The sequence below is a fragment of the Nicotiana tabacum genome, chromosome 13 (genome assembly GCF_000715075.1).
Source record: "Nicotiana tabacum cultivar K326 chromosome 13, ASM71507v2, whole genome shotgun sequence".
Lineage (NCBI taxonomy): Eukaryota > Viridiplantae > Streptophyta > Magnoliopsida > Solanales > Solanaceae > Nicotiana > Nicotiana tabacum.
This window is the reverse complement of record NC_134092.1, coordinates 40,621,867-40,644,119: the sequence shown is the minus strand read 5'-3', so window position 1 is coordinate 40,644,119 and position 22,253 is coordinate 40,621,867. Positions and strand designations below refer to the sequence as shown.

At 39.9% G+C, this 22,253-nt stretch overlaps 2 protein-coding genes across 2 annotated transcripts; both read right to left on the bottom strand.

The window, feature by feature from the left end:
• Positions 1-17,293: 17,293 nt before the first annotated feature.
• Positions 17,294-17,920, bottom strand: LOC142168083 (uncharacterized). Its single transcript, XM_075228743.1, has one exon. It carries the CDS (start codon positions 17,918-17,920, stop codon positions 17,294-17,296), a length of 627 nt encoding a protein of 208 aa, XP_075084844.1.
• Positions 17,921-18,551: 631 nt separating this feature from the next.
• On the bottom strand, positions 18,552-18,917 carry LOC142168082 (uncharacterized). The gene has a single exon (XM_075228742.1). The coding sequence runs from the start codon at positions 18,915-18,917 to the stop codon at positions 18,552-18,554; it is 366 nt and encodes a 121-aa protein (XP_075084843.1).
• Between the last annotated feature and the right edge of the window lie 3,336 nt (positions 18,918-22,253).

The window sequence follows — 22,253 nt, the reverse complement described above, 5'->3', positions numbered from 1 at the left end:
CTTGAAAAGAGGATATGTAGTTTGTAAAGGATATAATATTATAAAAGCCTTGAAGAGAATGCTTGTATATATATGATTGAAAGAGTTTTGAAGTATGGTATATAGTGTTTGTATTTACAAAACTTGTAAGATGTGGCCAAGTTATAAAGCACTATGTCTTTAAATGAATATGTCTATTTGTGTAACTCTAATAAGGTTATTGTAAAAGTAAGTCTAAGATATACCTTGATTTTCAAACTTCATTTTACTTTGAAGAAATCGTTGGAAGCCTTTTTAACTGGGCAATGGCACTTGTTTAGAAAATAACTCGATTTTAGAAGGTCAATTTTCAGATTCCGTTTTTGGTTTTTGAAAGAGAAGATCGTCATCCTTTGCTAAAGCTGTTCGGTTTCAAAAGACTTCATAAAACTTTTAGTAGAGATTATTAGTATAAATAGTATATGATCTAGAGAATTATAGCTATCTACTACTAAGTCTAACACTTCTTTTAATCCTATGTCTTTTAGGGATTGCCTAGATTGTTCACATGATTCAAAGATATAAAGTAAAGCATTCAATATAATATGATAAGTGTTATATATACATGTGGGAAATAAGGACAATAAATTTAAATAAGCAGTAAAGGAAGAGAAATGGACTCTTGTTTTGTCCTAAAAAGAAACAAACTCACCAAGTAGTGAGAATAGACACCGACGAGTTCAAACTCCCAAAGGCGCATGTAAAGGATTTGGGCCTGTGTTTTTTGAGAACTCGGAAGGTCCAATTGTAATACATGTTAAAAAAGGAGAGAAAGTCATTAAATGTGTTACTATATGCACATAACTACACTTGAAATAAACTAGTATGGGCCTAAACAAATTATAACAATCAATAGTAACCTAGAATATGAAAATTAAACTATTGTGGGGATCACATAAGGCAATGTGATTCACATTGAAAACCTTTTATTGTCATTAAACACTAATCCTAAAGAGAGTAATAAATATCAATAGATTAGAGGCTAAGGATGGAGTTCCATTCATGGCCAAAGTACTCTTTGGATCCCTGACACTTCAAAGTTCCCAAGGGTCTCAAGGCCCAGGGCAATGCTTGTATCAGGGAGAGTAGCTCAGCCAAGAACTAAACTCTACTCCCAATTACCCCTAACTACTCACACCCACTCTTCGCTACAGGTTTAGGTGCCAATGAGACACTTAATGTAAATTCCCATACCACAGTGATACCACACCATAAGAGCATATACATTTCTCATAACAGCTAATACATGATACCATAGGATCATAAAATAACCTATTCACATTAGTGAAACAACAATTTAAAAATAAGGATATGGGTCACTATGAACACCCCAACATATTGAGCATGCTCAACAATTCACTTCAAGTATACACAAAAAATAGGGTACTGGCAGACTACATTAGAAACCTAAACACCTGGATCACAGGTCTTAAGATTAAAGTAAATGCATGATTCAAACCTATAGAGTCCCCTGGGAATTCTCTTAACAGCCTTCAGTCAGGTTAGTCAAAGATTGGTTTTAACTTAAATCTTATCTTCTAGCATACACACAGGTTAATAGTTTCAATGGAAACCTCTAAAGAATGTTAACATAGATGTAAGTTAACAACTTCAATTAAAACCTCTAAAAGTATTAACAGAAATACAGATTAACAACTACAATTAGAATTTCTAAAATAGGTATTAATAGAGATATAAATCAACAACTACAATTAGAATTTCCAAAATGTATTAACAGAGTTACAGATTAACAACTTGTTTTACTATAAAGCCAATGGAATGATTACTTCTTTCTAAGAGCTTTTAAATTCATACTAATCTCATTGGAGAATAAAGCATGATATTACACTTAAACAGTAGCAATAGAAGATTCACCTTAATCTTATAAGTTAAGCATAATTCATTTAAGATGAGTTAAATGAAGTTTCAAGGACATTGTAGTCATGTACATGATTAGGAGAGACAAGCAGAAGTATTTGAAGAACAAATAAATACATATTATCCAAGGGAACACCAATAGGGTACACTTAGGAAAATTCATATTATTACGAACATGAATTAGGATATTATCCTCATGGAATCAGACAGTGTCACTATATGAGTTTTAGAAAAGGGGTAGGGGTATCATCACATTGGGGAATCTGTTAAGCAAGTCATGTATAGAATTTCAGGTATAGTGAAACCTAATTGTAGCACTTTAGCACAACAGATGGAGCATCAGAACATGAACATATTTTAACCAAGCCTTATAGCTTAAATTAAGTGTAGGGTAACTTTCTGGATACACACACGAGTGGTACAGGAATCCAACTAGCTTACGACATGCTTACATAATGTGATCAAACAATCATGAGTTTAATCAGATGCTTAATGAAATTCTAAGAATCAACAGAATCACAGAGGCATGTCAGGAAGTGAAAACTGGTTTAAAGGTCATGAGCTAGTGTATCTAAACTAAAATGACAATCTAGTTTTCAACACTAAGCAAGTTCACATTTTGTTTAAGTCTAGGTTATTAAGTGAACCATTATGAAATGCAAATAACACTCACGGAAGATTTGCATAACAGTCATAGTAGTACTAGTAGAACATCAAGTAGGTCTGAAACTAGATATCAGGAACACTTGAATGATTCTTTAGTTGTTTTCAAAGTTAACCAGTTGATGTGAATCATCAGATATTTATTAAGATCAACACGTGGTTCTAATCTTGTCAACGTAAGATACTTATGATTCTAGAATCAATTTATCAACCATATGCCATTATGAAAACAGTAAGCTATTAGCACATTATCAACAACATAGATAATAGAAAGAATCATGCTTGAAAATTCAACCAATTTAAAAGGAGAGTGGAGTTAAGGTTCCACTGACTCAGGGAAGCCAACCAAACAAGTACTTAGTCTAGCCGTTTATTAAGCCAAAGACTCAAACCCCAATCAATGAGCAAACTCATAATCGGTAAGAGAGTGAAAAGAAGAGATTGAGTGAGAACTCGAACATCAATTGAAAATTTCCTAAATGATACTATAGTGTATTAACTTTCTTCAGATATTAGGTATTGTTGGTCATGTTAGGTAATAACATTTAAGGCTTCTATTTAAATTGGCCATTGAAGCCCTTAGGGTTTCAGCAGATTCAAGTTAGATAGTGGAGAGTGACGAAAGATTGATGATGATAGCAAGGCAGGTGAAATCAGAGAAGCACAAGGGGAAAATCATCAAGAAACTTTACCTGGGCACGAGGTTGAAAGATTCAACCATTGAGAGAGAAGATCCATCGGTAAGCTCCATTGTCCAGAGGTCACTATATTTGACCTCTAGACAACAAATGTGTATCATGAGTCTGAAGATATCAACCATTCATGCTTTGATTTGAAAGGACGTGTGGGGAAATCAGAAAAATTAAGTTTCGTCTTTTAGTTATAGGGTTTCAAATTGGGGGTTTTGAATTTGAACGACGAACAACGAAATAATCAGGCGAGATTCACAGATAGGGGTTAGATTGAGTGTTGTAAGGTTCGAATTCATGACCTTGCACCGATTTGTGCAAGGTTTCTTGACTGGTAGGAATGGAGGGTTTGAGAGATTAGGGAGGAAAAGAGAAAAGAGAGGTGGCTGGTCAAATGGGAAATGAGTAGGGTTTTAAGGTGTCTCAGAGTTAAAATTGAAAGATGGAATGGGAGCCGTTGGATCTTTTGATTAACAGCTCCGATTATTTTGCTAATTAAGAATTTATAAATGATTAAATAGGGAAAAATCGATAGCCATTGGATTCTTGTGATCCAACAACGAAGATAAAACATGACTGGCCTTTAAGAAATAAACCAAAAACAGGATTAAGTTTGATCTGTTGATGATATAGATCAAAGGCTGAGATGATTTGTGTTTGTTTTGTAAGGGAATGGGATGGGTGATGTGGCAAGTTCTGATTGGCTTAAAGGGAATGGCAAGGATTTTCAAAGTGGATTGGAGGGTTGTTTGGACTAGGTCATTTTCGGATTGGGCTTGTGTATTGGGCTAGAATTAATTTAAAAGATGGTGAATTTGTGTTTAATTTAAAAAAATACAATTGTAGCCTTTTAGCCTTTTAACCCCTTTGAAATTAATTTAAATAAACTTAATTACTTTAAATAAAATGTAGTAATAAATATAATTATCAAACATAATACTAACTATTGCAATTAATTATTTGTAAAATACTTTATTTTTTTCTAAATTGTAACACTAATTTCGAATTGTTAACATAGTAATCTAATTAATTAGAAATTAAGGAGTAGTTCATTAAATTAATTATAAAGCCTATGTGATTTATATAGAAGTTATTTTAATAATCTTAAAATAGTAAGCAAGATATATTTATAATTATTATAATATTAAATTATTAACTTCAAAACTACTAATACTTAATTAATTTTGTAAAAAATAGATATTATTGATCTAAAATATTTTCAAAAAATTCATTGCAAATTATTAAATATAAATAAATTATTTTTAAAAGGGAGGATCAAAATTGGCCGTCAATAGCTGCCCCTTTTTGACCTGAGATGATAAAAGAGTTTTCGGGCAAAGAAATTGAACCAAAGCCAATGTTTTCCCGACTTTAGGCATACATTGAAAGAATGGCATTGGGATTAAGGAAGATTATGAGTTGTAGAATTAGGGGTCAAGGAAGATTCCAGGAGGATTTTTGGGGAGTTGGGGCCGAATTTTGGCTTTGCATTGCTTACGTACCTCGAGCTTAATGAGGATCATGCCTCATGTAGTTCTAGAGTGAACATTTGGGGAGGCGATGCTCACAGTGTAACGACCGGACTGGTTGTTTCGAGCTCTAGCACATCATTCGGTGGTTTGAGGCCTTGAGTAGCTTCACTTCATGTATTATGACTTGTACATGAGATCGGAATTGAATTTTCGGAAGTGCAGAGTTGATTTAGATAAAACATTTCTATTCGGAAGCTTTAAGTTAGAAGAGTTGACCAAGGTTTGACTTTAAAGTAAACGACCTCAAAATCGAGATTTGAAGGTTCCAATAGGTTCGTATGATAATTTTAGGCCTTGGGCGTATGTTCGGGTTGAGTATCGGGTGGCCGGGGAGCATTGCGACGCTTATTGTGGAAAGTTAGCATATTGAAGGCTTTAGAAATTCCTAAGTTTGATATGAAGTGGACTTTGGCGTTATCGATGTCAGTTTGAAATTTCGAGCCTTGGAATAGGTTTGTATCGTGATTTGCGACTTGTACGTGAAGTTTGGCTCCATTCCTGAATGTTTAAGTATGATTCGGACGCGTTCGTCGAAGTTTGAATGTTTAAAGGTTGAAAGAAAGCTTTTGATCGTCGATTCATGATTTTGACGTTATTCGTGGGGTTTCGAGCCTTTGGACAAGTTTGGATAAGGTATTGGGACTTGTTGGTGTGATTAGACGGGGTCTCGGGGACCTCGGGTGTGCTTCGGGGTGGTTTCGGACCAAGTTTGTGTGTTTTGATGCTGATGGTTGCTAGTGCTCGTGTCGTGCATCCCGATTGCGAACACGACATGGAGTCGCAAATGAGTAGAAGGATGGGGAGTCAGGGGACATGGAGCCGTTAAGCGTTCGCAAGCGCGACAATTATACCGTGAACGCGAAGCAGTAGGATATGAATGTTTCACAAATGTGACCCCGTGGTCGCGAAAAACATGTAGAGGAAATTTTGGAAGTAGTATTTTTGGCCTTCGCGATGGTCCTTCCGCGATCACGAAGAGGAAAAGCCTGGGCAGACTTCAATTTATTTCGGGTTTTGACTCATTTCTTCCACTTCTCTCATGGTTTGGGCCATTTTTGGAGTATATTATTATTGGTTTGTACGTTTTTTGACTAGTTACGGATTGATGGACATCAGTTTGAGGTGCTAGAGAGGCGTTGGAACCGGTTATGGTACTTGACGATCTACTTGATTCGTCGTAGAAATTGTACTTCCCTCACGAATTTTCCCATGTTGTGCGAATTCATTGTAAAGTTTTCTTGAATTTCATAACGCACATATATATTCGTGAGTAGGTTCAACGACCCGTGAAAGCTTCATATTCTAATGGCATCGGGCTGAACACCTCAGCAACACTCTTATGGGATCTGGCCGTTCGCCTCGACAGTATCATATATCACACTCTTATGGGATCGGGTCGTTCGCCTCAGCAGGATATTGTAACACACTCTTATGGGACCAGGTTGTTCGCCTCGGCAGGATATTCTAACACACTCTTATGGGATCGGGCCATTCGCCTTGGCATTTTCATGAAATACTCTTATGGGATCAGGTCGCTCGCCACGGCAGAATCGTGCATAATATTTGACAAGAAGCTAGTGTATCTGTGAGTTTCCCTAACTTGAGACGTGATGATCTATCTGGTAGGACCATATTATATACTCCATTTGAGGAAGCAATCGATATTTGAGGGCTTTGTGTTTACTGTGCAGATGAGGATCGTATCATGTACCAATATTTGTTTTCACTGTTTAATTACCATGCTTCATATTTGTCTACTTTTTACTGTACTTGATTTATTGGACCACTAGTAAGTATTGATGTCGACCCCCCGTCACTACTTCTCCAGGGTTAGGCTAGATATTTACTAGGTATGCGTTGATTTACGTATTCATGCTATACTTCTGCACTTATTGTGCAAGTATATATTTCTAGTGGTCTTTTGGGTGCAAAGGCGCAGCTATTGCAAGGACTTTACGGTGAGCTGCATCCCATGCTACGATCCGTGGCACACGGAGTCTCCTTCATATTCACTTGTGTTATCCTGTCTATTCTTACATTCCAGATAGATGTTGAATTGGTATTGTATTTCTTAGTAGTTACTTATGCACTTGTGATACCGAGTTTTGGGATATTCTAGTTGTTGTTTATGGCTATGCATACATAGTTGCTCTTATAAACTATGTATGTACCTATGATTTTCAATGCCTAAATTCATTTCCTTAATAAAACTTATGATTTCAAGTAATAAAATGAATAATTATTTAGATGGTTCATCATGGCCTATAGTGGATTTTGGGTCGTGATAATTTGGTGTCAGAGCACTAGGTTCATTTAGGTCTCACAAATCATGAGCAAGTCTAGTAGAGTTTTGCTGATCGGTACAGAGACGTTTGTACTTATCTTCGAGAGGCTACGTGGCTGGTAGGGGAGCTTCCATTCCTTGATTCTTCATCGTGCGATTTGATTTTGTTGAAGCTTATGCCTTCGATTCCTTCCTACCCATTTGTACGCGATGTCGGGCATTTGCTATCGATTGAGCACCGACGAGTTATGAAGATGATACAGATGTGATGCATGAAGCTTTTCCCTGCGAATGCGGGGGTGGGGGTGGGGGTGGGGTAGGTAGGAGGGGGTTGGGGGGGCTAGTATCGTCGCCTTATGGAGGAGTGTTCTGTCATTTCAGCCTAGTCTTGGTGTCGCTTACGGTCAAGATTTGATATCTCTGAATTTGGTGGAATTCTTATTAATATTGTGGTGTCACCGTCTTTGATTGAATGCATTGAGGCTCATCGGCACGTTGGTCTTCATTTTTTTTCATCTGGGCACGGTGTTGAGAGATGGTGCCTAAGACAAAGTTATCAGAGGTGGCTGTGTATTGCGACTTCAGGATCAAATCAGCATTTTCGGTGTTGATGGTTCGAGAGAGATGATCCATGAGGTGTTTTCTATACTTAGAAAGTTCGAATGTGATGAGAAGGGGCTCGATTGGAATATAGGAAAATGTGAACATTTGATCATCATTTTGTGGATGCAGTATGGCCCTGAGTTGTAAAACATATTGTTGGACCTTTGGGTAATGTTAATTGATGAAGGGATTCTTACGGCTGGCGGATGAGTGTGGAGCCATGGAGATTAATTGATTTCATAATGGATGTGACTATGACAGTGGCTTTGGAGGAGGTCTATATGAGGTTACACAGGTGGGCTATCTCCTGTGAGAAGGTTAGGGGTTGCATGACTCCTGATGAAGTTCCTATAAAGAGTTCTGCATTATATCCAATGGGATACATGTACTGCAATGTGAGCTTGGATTGCTTGAAGAAGATGGTGCGACTATTAGGTCGAGTGTGCGATTATGGCTGATAATTCGGGATGTGTTATGTTCAGTGTAACAAAAACTTATGAGAAATTTGCCTGAGCAACGGTGCGAGATCATGGTAACTGCGGAAGAGGAGTCATTGTGGGTTCTGAGTTTATGTAATTGTTACTTAAAGCTAAGTGGGGGAGACTACCGTCTACGATTGGGTCACGTGGTTGTGTGCCTTTTGCAATTTCTAGTTATTGATGCATTGGTGGATTATCTATGACCAAGAAAGAAAACATCAAGGGTATTTTGGGCAAGGAATTTGATGTATATGCGCCACATTTCACCTTATCGATTCATGTGCAGATGTTGGGAATGACTCAGAGTTTATGCTTCTTATCGATGTGATGTACGAGGAAAAGAAGTCACCCGGTTGTTTCTTTGGAAGTGTTCATGTACTAGCAGAGCACCAATATTTGGTTATATAATCGGGACCAGGTCAGAGTGGGTGACTCTCAACAATGGCTCTAGTGGGTTCAAGAATTAAAGTGTGGTGCCTAAGGATTTGTGGGTTCATTATGTGGCTGAGGATTGGGTTTTGTAGCAGAGTGTTAAGAATACTTGGGGAATTTCTATGTTATCGTCGAGTCTAAAGTGCAGTGTTAGAGAAACAGCTTCGTATTCGCAGGAGGTCCTCTAGAATGGGTGTATCAGTTGGAGATACTATTGAGTGCATGAGGAGGGTATGAGATGGATTATGGGTGTTCAGACGATGTGGTTTTGTGATTTGGGTCACTCGGGATGAGTGTTGTTTGAGGTCCGTTATGTGTTTGAATAGAACTGTTATTTCAAAGTCAAGTCAAGAGTAAATTAGAAGAATTTGAGTCAGTTAGTAATGGTTTGAATCAGCATGGCTGTGGAAATGATCAGTTCCTTCAGGTGGAAAGGCTATACGGGTGATTCGTGGCAGTACATGCGAGCTTGGAAGCCACCATGATTTGATTAATTTAGGAGGTAATTGATTGTGATTACTTGGTTATGTGTAAATGGATCCCGGAAGAGTATGGCGATTTGGACTACGACTTGAGGTTTACATTTCCTGCGGTTATGGGATTTCGGTTGCGTGTTATAATTGTTCTTCTGAGATGAGTTGATTGAAAAGGGTCCTAGCTGATGAAGTGTTTATTCTATTGGTGGTTCATGGGTTATGATGAAATTCTTATACTCTCGCGTAGCGGCATGATAGGTGCAGTGAGCAGTATAGAAATTAGAAGTCGAGGATCAAAGTTACAGTCCAGCTTTGATATGAATGTCACGATCTTGGAGGAGCAAGGGAGGATTTTAGATGTTCAAAGTATGCTGGCACTATTTTCGGGCATCCTAAGGATGGTTTGTTTGTGGAAAAAGTGTTGGGTATTCAAATGTGGATGCTTGACTAGCACTATAGAAATAGCAAGGTTTATGGCCATTGATTTTCGGATTTTACTATCCGGTGCAGAAGTTTGTGAGAGTATATCCCATAGAAAGATCATATAAGTATGACATATTAGTCATTTGATTGTTAGGGATTGAACTTAGGTATGGAGATCTTGGTGCTGTCGGTAATGGGAGAGTTTTTGCTTGAGGGGAACTCTATTCCTCTGGTTGTGGACTATGGGAGTTTGTTTCATATTGGACGGCTGCTCGTATGTGTCATGAATGGGGTTATTGTGGATCTTTGAAATGTTATTGGCCCAATATGGGGTGATCAAAAATTGACTTAAGGTCCGTTGGTAGATCTAATGTGAATGCATGCTCTACATTAGGTCGGATGTGTTCATTCTGCATAACATTGCGTATGGAGGAGTCTTCGGGCGTTGGATGTTATTCCTATCGTCAGTTATTCTGTGTAATACTCTATTATGCAATATGGGTTGTGAGACGGCTTGATTATTCGCACATGGATTGTGATCCCGAGTAGCTTGTGGTGTTATATGAGAAAGATGTCTCCCGAGATGCTGGTCATTTATTGCACCTTAGTCATGCTTGGGTTTTGTAGTGCATAGCGCTATCTGTCTCCCCAGGGTTGTATTTATGCACTTGGCGTGCTTGTGGTCGATACTCGGGCATTTCATGGGTAGGAGCATTATAGCATGATGGGTATTTCCTTATTGATTTTTATGTGTGGATCGGGTGGCACGCCTCCACGGGTATCATGTTTGGATCGGGTTGCACACTGCAACAGTATCATGTGTGGATCGGATTGCACGCCGCAACAGTGAGATGTTGTGTACGGTTCCTTATACTTCTTTTGTATGCCTTGTTTCTCATCTCTGAGATAGGTTCATAGCATCTGTTTGATCGTTTTATTCGATGCACGGGCTGAGTAGTTCTTTGCCATAGTTCCTTCTTCCTTATGTGTCATATTTGAGTTGTAGCTTGTTCGTGCATTGATGGCGTCATATGAGATTTTAGATGGTGTTTGAGGTGGCTTATTGCCCCATCAGCTTGTATTGGGTGACACAAGGGTATTGGAAGTGAAATCAGTACGATTGGATTTATGTAAGGTATATTAAGGAGAAAATGCTACTATTCAATTCAGAATGAGGTAATGGTTCTTGTCAAGCGGAGAGACTCCATGACTTAATGATTTGGCAAGTGGTTATGAGCTTTTACTGGTCGCTTTCATCGTTGCAGTATCGGGAGGGTTGGATAAGGGCTTATGCGCGTTATAAGGTATACTATGGGCATCAGGTTAGTGAATTTGCAGCTTCTACAATTAGAGGATGCTATTATGGGCATGCGACTTATGTGGCGCAAGGTTAGATTTCATCATGGGTGCATGATCATGTTTTAGTACAACATGTAGAGATTGAAGCGGTGTTCGTATGCTAGAAGCAGAACAAGTAGAGAATTCTAGATGTTGGAATTTGGTTCTAAGGCTTAAGGGCTAAAGTAGCCGGAAGGATCTTCAGTCTGGCTCAGGCTATTATGCTCATATAGATTGTGGTGGCACGGGTAGGTGCACGGGGTGTTAAACGGTTATATTAGGCAACTCCGGAATGATTTTTGGCACGTTCGAGGACGAACGTATGTTTAAGTGGGGAGAATGTAACAACTCGACCGGTCGTTTCGAGCTCTAGCATATCATTTAGCTGTTTGAGGCCTTGAGTAGCTTTACTTCATGTATTTTCACTTATACGTGTGGTCGGAATTGAATTTTGGGAAGCGCGGTGTTGATTTAGAAGGAAAAGTTTCTTTAAGTTGAAAGAGTTAACCAAGGTTTGACTTTTCAGTAAACGACCTTCGAATCGAGATTTAAAGGTTCCAATAGGTTCGTATGATTGTAATGACCCGACCGATGATTTTGAGCATTTGCGTTCCGTTCAGCTATTTGAAGTCTTGAGTAGCTCGTATGATGCATTATGACTTGTGTGAATCGTCGGTTTTGGTTTTCGGGTTATTCGGTATTGATTTGGAAGAATGAATTTCATGTTTGAAGCTTTATGTTGCAGGCGTTGACCAAGTTTGATTTTTGTGTATTTGACCCCGGACCGGAGTTTAGATGGTTCCGTTAAGTCCGGATGGTAATTTTGGACTCGGGCGTGTGCCAGGATTTGCATTTGGATATTTCTCGAAGGTTTCAACGCTAATTGGCGAAAGTTGGAAATTTGAAGGTTTGAAAAGTTCATAAGTTTGACCGGGAGTTGACTTTGATGATATCGGGTTCAGATTGTGGTTCCTGGAATTTGAATAGCTTCGTTATATCATTTGGGACTTGTGTGCAAGATTTGAGCTCATTCCGGGTTGATTTGGTATATTTCGGCACGAGTTTGGAAGTTGAAAGATTCAAAGTTCATTAAGTTTGATTTGAGGTGCAATTCGTGGTTTTGATGTATTTATGCGTGATTTGAGGCCTCAAATAGGTTCGGGTTATGTTTTGGGACTTGTTGGTATGTTCGAACAGGGTTCCGAGGGGCTCAGGTGAGTTTCGAGGTGGTTTCGGGCCATTTTTAGCTGCTGGTTTTTGGCTTCAGGGGTGTACATTGCGATCGCGTAGAATTGGTCGCGATCACGAAGAGTAAAATGGGAAAAATGGGACTGCGATTCGCGATCGCGGAGGCATCTTCGTGATCACGTAGAGGAATTTCTGTTGTCACTGATCCGACTTTGGGCTTATCCCTTGCAATATATAAGGGATTTGGAGATGATCCAAAAATAAAAGTAGCAGCCTATTGCGTCTAGTGTTCAGAAAATCAAACCGTTTGTAATTTGGAGTTTTGTACAAAAGTTATGGCTGATATACTACAGGCTGTCTGAGAAGAGTTTGGGAAGGGTTATTTTAGTTTGTTCATCACGATCGTGGGGAAATGACTGCGATCACATACGGTAAAAATTATCCTGCAAAATTTTGTAATCGCGATCGTGAGGTTTGTGACTGTGATCGCGAAGGGTACCCCTGGAACAGTGTATAAAGTACGATATTTCGAAGGTTTCAGACATTTTAGCATATTTTAAGCTATGGAGCTCGGATTGAGGCAATTTTTGAGGAGATTTTCACTACATGGATTGGGGTATTTGTTTCCTACTCAGTTTTGATTATATTTTAAGAATCCATCTAAACTTTCATAAAGTGAATTTTTGAGTTTTGAACATCGATTCAGAGTCGGATTTGAGTGAAACTAGTATGGTTGAACTCGTAATTGAATAAGTTGTCGGATTTTGTGAGTTTTGTTGGATTCTGAGGTGTGGGCCTGAGTTTGACTTCTTGGTTGACTTTGGGCTTTTGATTAAAGATTTGACTTTTATCATTTGGAATTGCTTCCTTAGGCACTATTTGATGTATTCGAGTTGCTTTTGGCTAGTTTTGAGCCGTTCGGAGGTCGGTACGCACGTGATGGCGTTTCAGAGTATTGTTTGGCTTGCTCTGTATTATATTCGGCCTTTTCGAGGCAAGTAACACTTCTAAACTTGGTGCTAAGGGTATGAACCCCTCAATATACGTGATATGTGTTTGGTGTTGAGGTGACACACATGCTAGGTGACAGACGTGTTGGCGTGCACCGTGTGAATTATGACTCGATTGATTTTGTGGTACTGTGTAGTGACCTAATCTTGTTACTATTCATCAAATTTCTACGTGCTAGAGTAATTGATCTATGATCCATATTAGAGACCATGTCTAGGCTATATGCGTATCCTGTTGAGACCCATTGATGTCATTTCTGCGGTTGAGTTATTTTCTTAAATTGCATTTACATACTGAGTCATACTCATTCATTTGCATATCATATCTCAGTCTCTGTTTCCATTTATTGATCCATCATATCATCAATTTTGGGCTGATTTTCATGACATTGTGAGCCTGAGAGACTAGAGAGATTGATGACTGAGTGAGGCCGAGGGCCTGTTTGTGATTGATCATAATGGGATCGGGCTGCACGCCGCAGCAAGTATTATTGATTCTTGCCATGATTGGCTTACTATAGCGCTTGGGTTGCATCTGCCCCTCCGGATTCTGCACACCCACAGTGCGCGCAGTTGCTATTGATTCTTTGGTTTGGATCTGCTTTGTACAATGCCGAGTGCGAGTGCTAAGCACGAGTGCTGAGAATAAGTGCCGAGTGATTGCGAGGTAAGTCTCCTGTCTAACCTTGTGAGGGGAAAATTACCCCGTAGATGTTATATTTGTTATGTGCTACATGTTGTGGGAGCTACGCACGTATGAGGTGACGAGTGTCCATGCGTATGCTAAAATTCCTGATTATGTCCGGGTAGACTTAGACACACGCCATGCCTTAATTTTACTATTTGAGTTACTCTTGCCTGTTTAATTGCTTTAATTCGCATTATGACCCAAGACTAGACTCGCGTAGAGTAATGGACTCGCTATTTTAGATACTTGACGAGCTACATGATTCATCATAGAAATTATACTTCCCTCACAGATTTCTCCCGTGTCGTGCGAATTCATTGGAAAGTTTTCTTGAATTTCATTACTCATACGTATATTCGTGAGTGATTCAAAGACCCGTAAAAGCTTCATATTCTAATAGTATCAAGTTGAACAGCTCAACAACACTCTTATGTGATTGGTTCGTTCGCCTCGGCAGTATTATGTATCACACTCTTATGGGATCGGGTAGATCTCTTCGTAAGGATATTGTAACACATTCTTATGGGATCGGGCCGTTCGCCTCGGCAGGATATTGTAACACACTCTTACGGGATCAGGCCATTCGCCTCGGCAGGATATTGTTACATACTCTTATGGGATTGGGCCATTCACATCTACAGTATGATGTATAAATTCTTATGGGATCGGGTCGTTCGCCTCGGCATTTTCATGAAATACTTTTATGGGATCGGGTCGCTCGCCTCGGTAGAATCGTGCGTAATATTTGACAAGAAGCCAGTGCATCCGTGAGTTTTCCTGACTTGAGATGTGATGATCTATCTAGCGGGGACCATATTATATACTCCATTTTAGGAAGTAACCGATATTTGAGGGCTTTGTGTTTACTATTCAGATGAGGATCGTATCATGTACCTATATTTGTTTTCACTGTATAATTACCATGCTCCATACTTGTCTACTTTTTACTGTACTTGATTTGTAGGACCACTAGTAAGTGTCGATGTCGACCCCTCGTCACTACTTCTCCGGGGTTAGGCTAGATACTTACTGGGTATGCATTGATTTACATACTCATGCTACACTTCTGCACTTATTGTTCATGTATATATTTTTGGTGGTTTTTTGGGCGCAAAGGCACTGCTATTGCGGGGACTTTACGGTGAGTTGCATGCCATGTTACGATCCGCAGCACACGGAGTCTCCTTCATATTCACTTATGTTATCCTGTCTATTTTTACATTCCACATAGATGTTGTATTGGTATTGTATTTCTTAGTAGTTGCTCATGCACTTGTGACACCGGGTTTTGGGATATTCTAGTTGTTGTTTATGGGTCTGCATACATAGTTGCTCTTACAAACTATGTATGTACCTATGATTTTCCATGCCTAAATTCCTTTACTTAATAAAACTTATGATTTCAAGTAATAAAATGAATAAGTATTTAGATGGTTCACAGTTGGCTTACCTAACGGCGTCATTTGGCACCATCATGGCTTATAGTGGATTTTGGGTCATGACACGCAGGAATTGCCCCAGTATCGTATTATGATGATATTGTGAGACGAAAGATTCGGTACTCATGATAGCTTTGAGTTGCGGCTTGATTTGAAAGATTTGAAGAATTTAGAGTTCTGCTGATTATTCTGCGTTTGAGCTCGGATCCTTGGCCCGCTTATGAGTTTGTTATCTCTCATAGCGTTGTAGCTTGGTTTGTTGCTTAGAAGGAGTTCCACGTTGCGATGTTTGTTCTTGCAAAATGAAATACATATATACCCATATATTTCAATGCAGAATATGTTAAGATGTGATGTAAATGATGCAGGAATGATGATGCCTGGTAGCTGGCTAGCCGTTATTTGGGATTGGGATAGTGGGATACTTGAATTTGACTCGATTGATAGTACCGTTATGCAGCTGTCGGAGCATTAAGTCTCCTCGTGTAGGGAGTATCTCCGGGCGATGGGAGTAGTTGACTTGTAATGTAGAATGCATCTCTGCTTGCTGGGAGAGGTTGCATTGGAATGTAAAGTATCTCCGTGATGGGAGTAATTGTACTGAAACGTAAAGTATCTCCGCATGATGGGATTTTCTGACTTGTAAAAATGTAATCATGCTTGTAAGCAGCATGAGGAAAACGTCAAAACATTCAAAGTAATAAAGAAATAAGGAGCATGCCCAAGAGGTACTCTTGACTGCGAAATGTTGGTGACGAGGTTTGCAACTATCTATTCTGATCTCCAATGTGGCGGAGCGATGGTGTGGATCGCTCCTATTGGTAAAGCAAACAATTTTCTATATACAGGGCTTTGATTGGAATAGTTGACGCTCGATTTGTACAGGGTGCTCCGATTGATTGAGCTGGCGGTTTGCTATATACAGGGCTTCGATTGGCGAAACTGGTGGCTTGATTTTGTACAAGGTGCTCAGATTGACTGAGCTGGAATTTTACTATATACAGGTCTTCGATTGGCAAAGTCGGCAGCTCGATTTTGTACAAGGTGCTCCAATTGATTGAGTTGGCGGTTTGCTATATACAATATGCTCCGATTCGCGGGGCTAGTAGCTCGCTATACATCATGCTTTGTTTAGTTGAGCAGGAGGTTTGCTATATACAATATGCTTTGTTTATGTCAGCGGTCTGGTTCCGAAATACCTGTAAAGGATTCGAGAGTTAGTTTTTAATTATATGAGAAAAAATTTGAATAATGAGGGAGATATGATAGTTATGAGAGAGTGGCGGATCCGTCATTGCCCCAGTGTGTTACAACACTTCTTTATGTCATGTTGGTCCTACATTAAAAGAAACATTCTTAGCAGGTAGGGTGTTGGTTTGTGTCGACCGTAGTCCTGGCTTTGCCCCTGTCCCAATGAGGTTACGCCATGAAGTTCGGTATGCAAAACGTATTATTATATCTTTAGAAAACATTTTGAAAAATCTTTTATTTATGGCAAATGTAATCGTTCTGGATTATGACATGTTTCGGAAGTCCCTCAGGCGCGAACGTTGTTTCTGGAAGACTCTATCATGTTAATGTCGATCCTCCACGATGCTTCTGATGGTGTGGATTCTTGCTTCTATGATTGCGTTCTAATCTGAACTAATGCATTACAAAGGCTTTCCTAGGGTTATGACTGAACCCTTTTAGGTTGCCTATGTATTCGATACAGAAACAGGTCTGAACGTAGTGCACGGGTAATGATAAAGAAAATATGATGATGATGACCGAGCCTGACTCAAGCAGGCTACATATCCAAATGGAATCAGGTCAAAACGTAGTTAGATTACAACAAATTCAAAATGATGATATTGAAAATGAAGTGGCTGAGTCTGGCTCAAACTACGTACGTATCCAAATAGAATCAGGCCAGAACGTAGTTTAATTACAAAAGATGATTGAATCCATTGAGGATTGCCTATGTATTCCTTCCAAAGGAAATCAAGTCGTGGCGTAGTTCTGAGTACATAAAAAATTGTATTTGGATTTTCTATTACAGAAGAATGGGATAGAGAGAAAAAACGAACCCTACATAGGTTGCCTACGTATCCCTCCGTGGGAAGTCAGGTCAAGCGTAGGTTTGTTACATCCAAAACCTAACTCTATTGTCTTCAAACATAGTATTTCTTGATTGCGTCTAAGTTGATAGGCATCGTGCTTACTCTTTCGTCTATGTCTGCCAAGATCAGAGCTCCTACCGACAACACTCGGTGGACCACGTAAGGACCTTGACAATTCGGTGCAAACTTTCCTTTGGCTTCTTCTTGATGAGGGGATATTTTCTTTAAAACCAACTGCCCTGGTATAAACTGGCAAAGCTTCACCCTATTGTTGAATGCATTGGCCATCCTATTTTGATACAGCTGACCATGGCATACTGTATCCATTCTTTTCTCATCGATGAGCATGAGTTGCTCCTGCTTGACTCGTATCCATTCTGCATTGTCTAACTTGGCTTCTTGGATGGCTCTTAAAGATGGTATCTCGACCTCTACGGGTATCACACCTTCAGTGCCATATACCAACAGGTATGGCATTTCCCCAGTAGATGTCCTCATAGTGGTCTGATAACCCAGTGAGGCGAAGGATAACTTCTCGTGCCATTGCCTATGATTGTCCGTTATCTTTCGTAGAATCCTTTTGATGTTTTTGTTGGTCGCTTCAACTGCTCCATTCATTTGTGGTTTGTAGGTTGTAGAGTTACGTTGGACAATTTTGACCTTCTTGCAAATCTCCATTATGAGATCACTGTTGAGGTTGGTTGCGTTGTCAGTGATGATTGACTCGGGTATCCCGAACCGGCAGACTATGTTGTTACGGATGAAATCTGCCACTACTATTTTCCTAATGGCATTGTATGTAGAAGCTTCGACCTATTTGGTAAAGTAATCAGTTTCTACCAAGATGAAACAATGCCCATTTGATGCAGCAGGCTCTATTGGTCCAATCACGTCCATGCCCCAAGCGCCAAACGGCCAAGGCGAACCAATTACATTCAACTCATTAGGCGGAACCCGGATAAAATTCCCATGGATTTGGCACTGGTGACACTTCTGCACATAGTGGATACTATCACTTTCCATGATCATCCAAAAGTATCCGGCTCTTAAAATCCTCTTGGCCAAGGTATATCCATTCATGTGGGGTCCGTATGTTCCTGCATGTATTTCTTCTAGCAGTCTGGTTGTTTTGGCGGCGTCTACAAATCTTAACAGACCCAAGTCTGGGGTCCTCCTGTATAGGACTTACCTATTGAGCAAAAAGTGATTTGCCCGCCTCTTCGTCTACATGAAAAATATATGGATGTTGATCCTTGATCTCTGTCTCGATAGGGTCGATGTAATTCGTATCTGGATGATGAATCATTGATTATAAGGTTGCAAGAGCGTCAGCGAACTCGTTCTGGATCCTGGGAATATGCTTGAACTCGATCTTTGTGAACTTCTTGCATAACTCTTTTACACAGTGCAAGTATGGAAGGATCTTGACGTTCTTGGTAGTCCATTCTCCTTGAACTTGATGTATAAATAGATCATAATCCTCTATGACCAAAAGCTCTTTGATGTTCATGTCGACCGCCATCCTGATACCGAGGATGGATGCTTCGTACTTGACTATATGATTGGTGCAAGGGAACCTCATCTTTGCTGAAGTTCGGTAATGCTGTCCTAACTCTGAAATTAGGACTATCCCAATTCCTACTCCTTTGAAATTTGTCGCTCCGTCAAAGAACATTCTCCACCCAGGGTATGACTCTGCAATATCTTCTCCGGTGAATAACACTTATTTGTCTAAGAAGTATGTAGTAAGCGGCACATAATCCTTGTCTATTGGATTCTCTAAAAGGTGGTAGGCTAAGTCTTGTAATTTGATGCCTTTTTTGCGTTATGTACACGATGTCAAATTCGCTGAGAAAAATCTGCCATTTGGCTAGTTTTTCTGTAGGCATTGTCTTCTGAAAGATTTACTTGAGCAAGTCGGACCGGGATATTAAATATGTGGTGTATGCTGACATATAATGTCTTAACTTCTAGGCGATCAAATCAAGGCATAACAAGTGCGCTCTATCAGAGTGTATTTGGCCTCGCATAGTGTAAACTTCTTGCTCAAGTAGTAGATGGCCTGCTCCTTTCTCCCGGCCTCATTGTGTTGTCCCAACACGCATCCAAATGCATTATCCAAGACCGACATGTATAACACCAGTGGCTTCTCGAGCTCAGGAGGAACCAACACTGGTGGATTTGACAAGTACTCCTTAATTCTGTTGAAGGCTTTGACACTCTTCTCTCCATTTTGTAGTCGCATCCTTCTTTAGCAGCATGAAGATAGGTTCACAAATTACTCTTGAATGGCTTTGATCTTTGAAAGATCAAGTTCTATCCCTTTCCTGCTTATGATGAATCCTAGCAATTTTCCAACAAGGGACTCTGAATGCGCATTTTGCAAGATTCAACTTCAAACTATACCTCCGCAAATGTTCAAAAAACTTCTTAAGGTCATCTAAATGTTCTAAACGCTTTCGAGACTTGATGATGACATCATCCATGTATATCTCGGTCTCTTTGTGAATCATGTCGTGAAATATGGTTTCCATGGCCCTTATGTAAGTGGCGCCAGCATTTTGAGGCAGAACGGCATGACTCTATAGTAGTAAACTCCCTAGGGTGTAGTGAACGCTGTCTTTTCTACATCTTCTTCATGCATCAGGATCTAGTGGTACCCGACGAAACAATCCACGAATGATTGGTGCTTATGATTTGCAGACTTGACGATGAAGATATTAATATTTGGTAAAGGGAAATCGTCCTTCGGGCTGGCCTTGTTAAGATCTCAATAATCCACACATATTTTGATCTTTCCATCCTTCTTGGGTACATGGACGATATTTTCCAGCCATGTGGTATAATTGGTGACCCTCACCACGTTTGCTTATATTTGCTTGGTTACTTTTCTTTTATCCTCAAACTCAAGTCTTGTTTGAACTTTCTGGGTTTTTGTTTGACTGGTGGTCTAGCGGGATTGGTAGGCAATCGATGTGAAACGATGTCGGTGCTTATCCCTGGCATGTAGTGATACGACCATGCGAACACATCGATGTACTGTCGGAGGAGCTCGACCAACTCTTTTTTCTACTCTGCTTCCAGATAGATGCTGATTCAGGTTTCTTTCATGTCTTCTTCATTTCCTAGGTTGACCACTTCTGTCTCTTCAAGGTTAGGCTTTTTCTGGCTTTCTAACTGTTCGATCTCTTTTGAGAGATTATCTGGCATCATGCTTTTGTCGTATTCTTCGTAATCTGGATCGCATTGCTCGAGGGTTTCATTACATGTCATAATCGCGGAATGCAGGTTTTTATCATTTTGATTATAGCAAAAAAAACTAAGTAGTAAATGAATCGATAAATAAATTTGCATTAATTTTTAAGAAATCATTTCTTTTAATTTCATCAAAAGAGGAACGTCTGAGCGTTCAAAGAGGCGAATGACAAAAAATTACAGACACGGTTCAAGCCTCAATTGACCGTGTGCTCTTTTCAAAAGTTTTACCATTCCACACTACCAAGACTCACGGCGGACCAAAGACGGGCTGACGGTCCAATTTTGCAAGTCCTCTCCTGGTTCACCATTCTGAATGGTCGGTGTCTTGATATCTACTTTGTCACGGTATTCCTCGATCATGGTCACCAACAACCTTCTCATTCCATCGACGATGTCATCCTCTAGCGTTGAGCTCTGAACCATACCCGAAATATGCTCTAACACAATAGCCTTCTTCCCGGAGTTACCAATACAAGTCTTCCCAGTCGGAGGCTGATAGCATATGCAGGCTCTACCTTTTTGCCCCTCGGCTCAATCAGCTCTGTTATCCTGTCTGATCGGGCTGCCAGCCCAGTTCCTAGTCTATATCTGTACTTCACCATTTCTCTCATGGACATCTTTGATCTGTATGGTGGCTGCATTCCATGATTTTTCTCGATCTCATCTATTTCCATGATTTGCATAATCTCAACTACATGGAAAGTGACCCCATCTAACCATTCTATGAACAGAACTACATTTTCCAGCTAAGCCGATTGGCTCCACTCGTCGTGGATTACAATCTCTTGACAACCTAATTCGAACTTCATGCACTGATGTAAGGTAGATGGGACTACCCCTGCCATGTATATCCAAGGTCTTCCTAGCAACAAGTTGTATGAAGATGAAATATCCATCACTTGGAATAGTAATGGGAAACTCAACTGGTCCAATTTGCAGAGCCAAATAAATTTCTCCAATAACGTCCTTCTGTGACCCATCAAAAGTTCTTACCCTCACATGACTTCCCTTTACTTCTCTCAGATGGATACCCAACCTTCATAGGTTAGAGAGCATTTAGATATTGACTCCTGACCCTCCATCAACAAGTACTCGGGAAACCACCTTATCTCCATATTTGACAGTGATATATAAAGCTTTGTTGTGACCCACTCCCTCTATATGAAGTTCATCTTTTTGGAAAGTGATCATATTTGCTTCGACCCTCTTTTTGAAGGTTGCTGCGAGTGCCTCACTGGTGGTATTGCTTGACACACTCATCCTACTTAACACTTTCATCAGGCATGTTTATGACTATCAGAACTCATCTGTAGATCCATAATTGATATTTGTGTTGGGGTTTTGTTTAACTGTTCCTCCACGGAGTATTCTTCTGTTGACATCTTATTCTGGAATTCTGTGGCCTCCAGATCTGTTATATTCCTTCTTTAAATCTGTTCCCTTCCTGAATTTCCTCGGTTTACATCCTCAGGATCTTAACACCTCCATGATCTAGTCATTCCATGAGCCGCTGCAGAATCCATCATCTTGGCTTTCCCTTTCTGTTGATATGTCCATGGGACTATCTTGTACTCCCGATCCTCTTCATCCATGATGACAGCGGTAGACTATTACTAGTAAGTCTCGACCATCATCGTAGGTTTTAATTGTATTGTGATCATTGGAGTCCTTCGAGATAGGTCCCTTGCAGCCTCAGTGTTTCCTATTGGGACGATGGATCCTTTCAACTCATATTCTTCACCCAGCGCGATCA

Excerpts from the sequence above, each read along its gene's own strand:
- LOC142168083 (XM_075228743.1), bottom strand. The coding sequence starts at position 17,920 with ATGGAGATTTGCAAGAAGGTCAAAATTGTCCAACGTAACTCTACAACC.
- LOC142168082 (XM_075228742.1), bottom strand. The coding sequence starts at position 18,917 with ATGTTCTTTGACGGAGCGACAAATTTCAAAGGAGTAGGAATTGGGATA.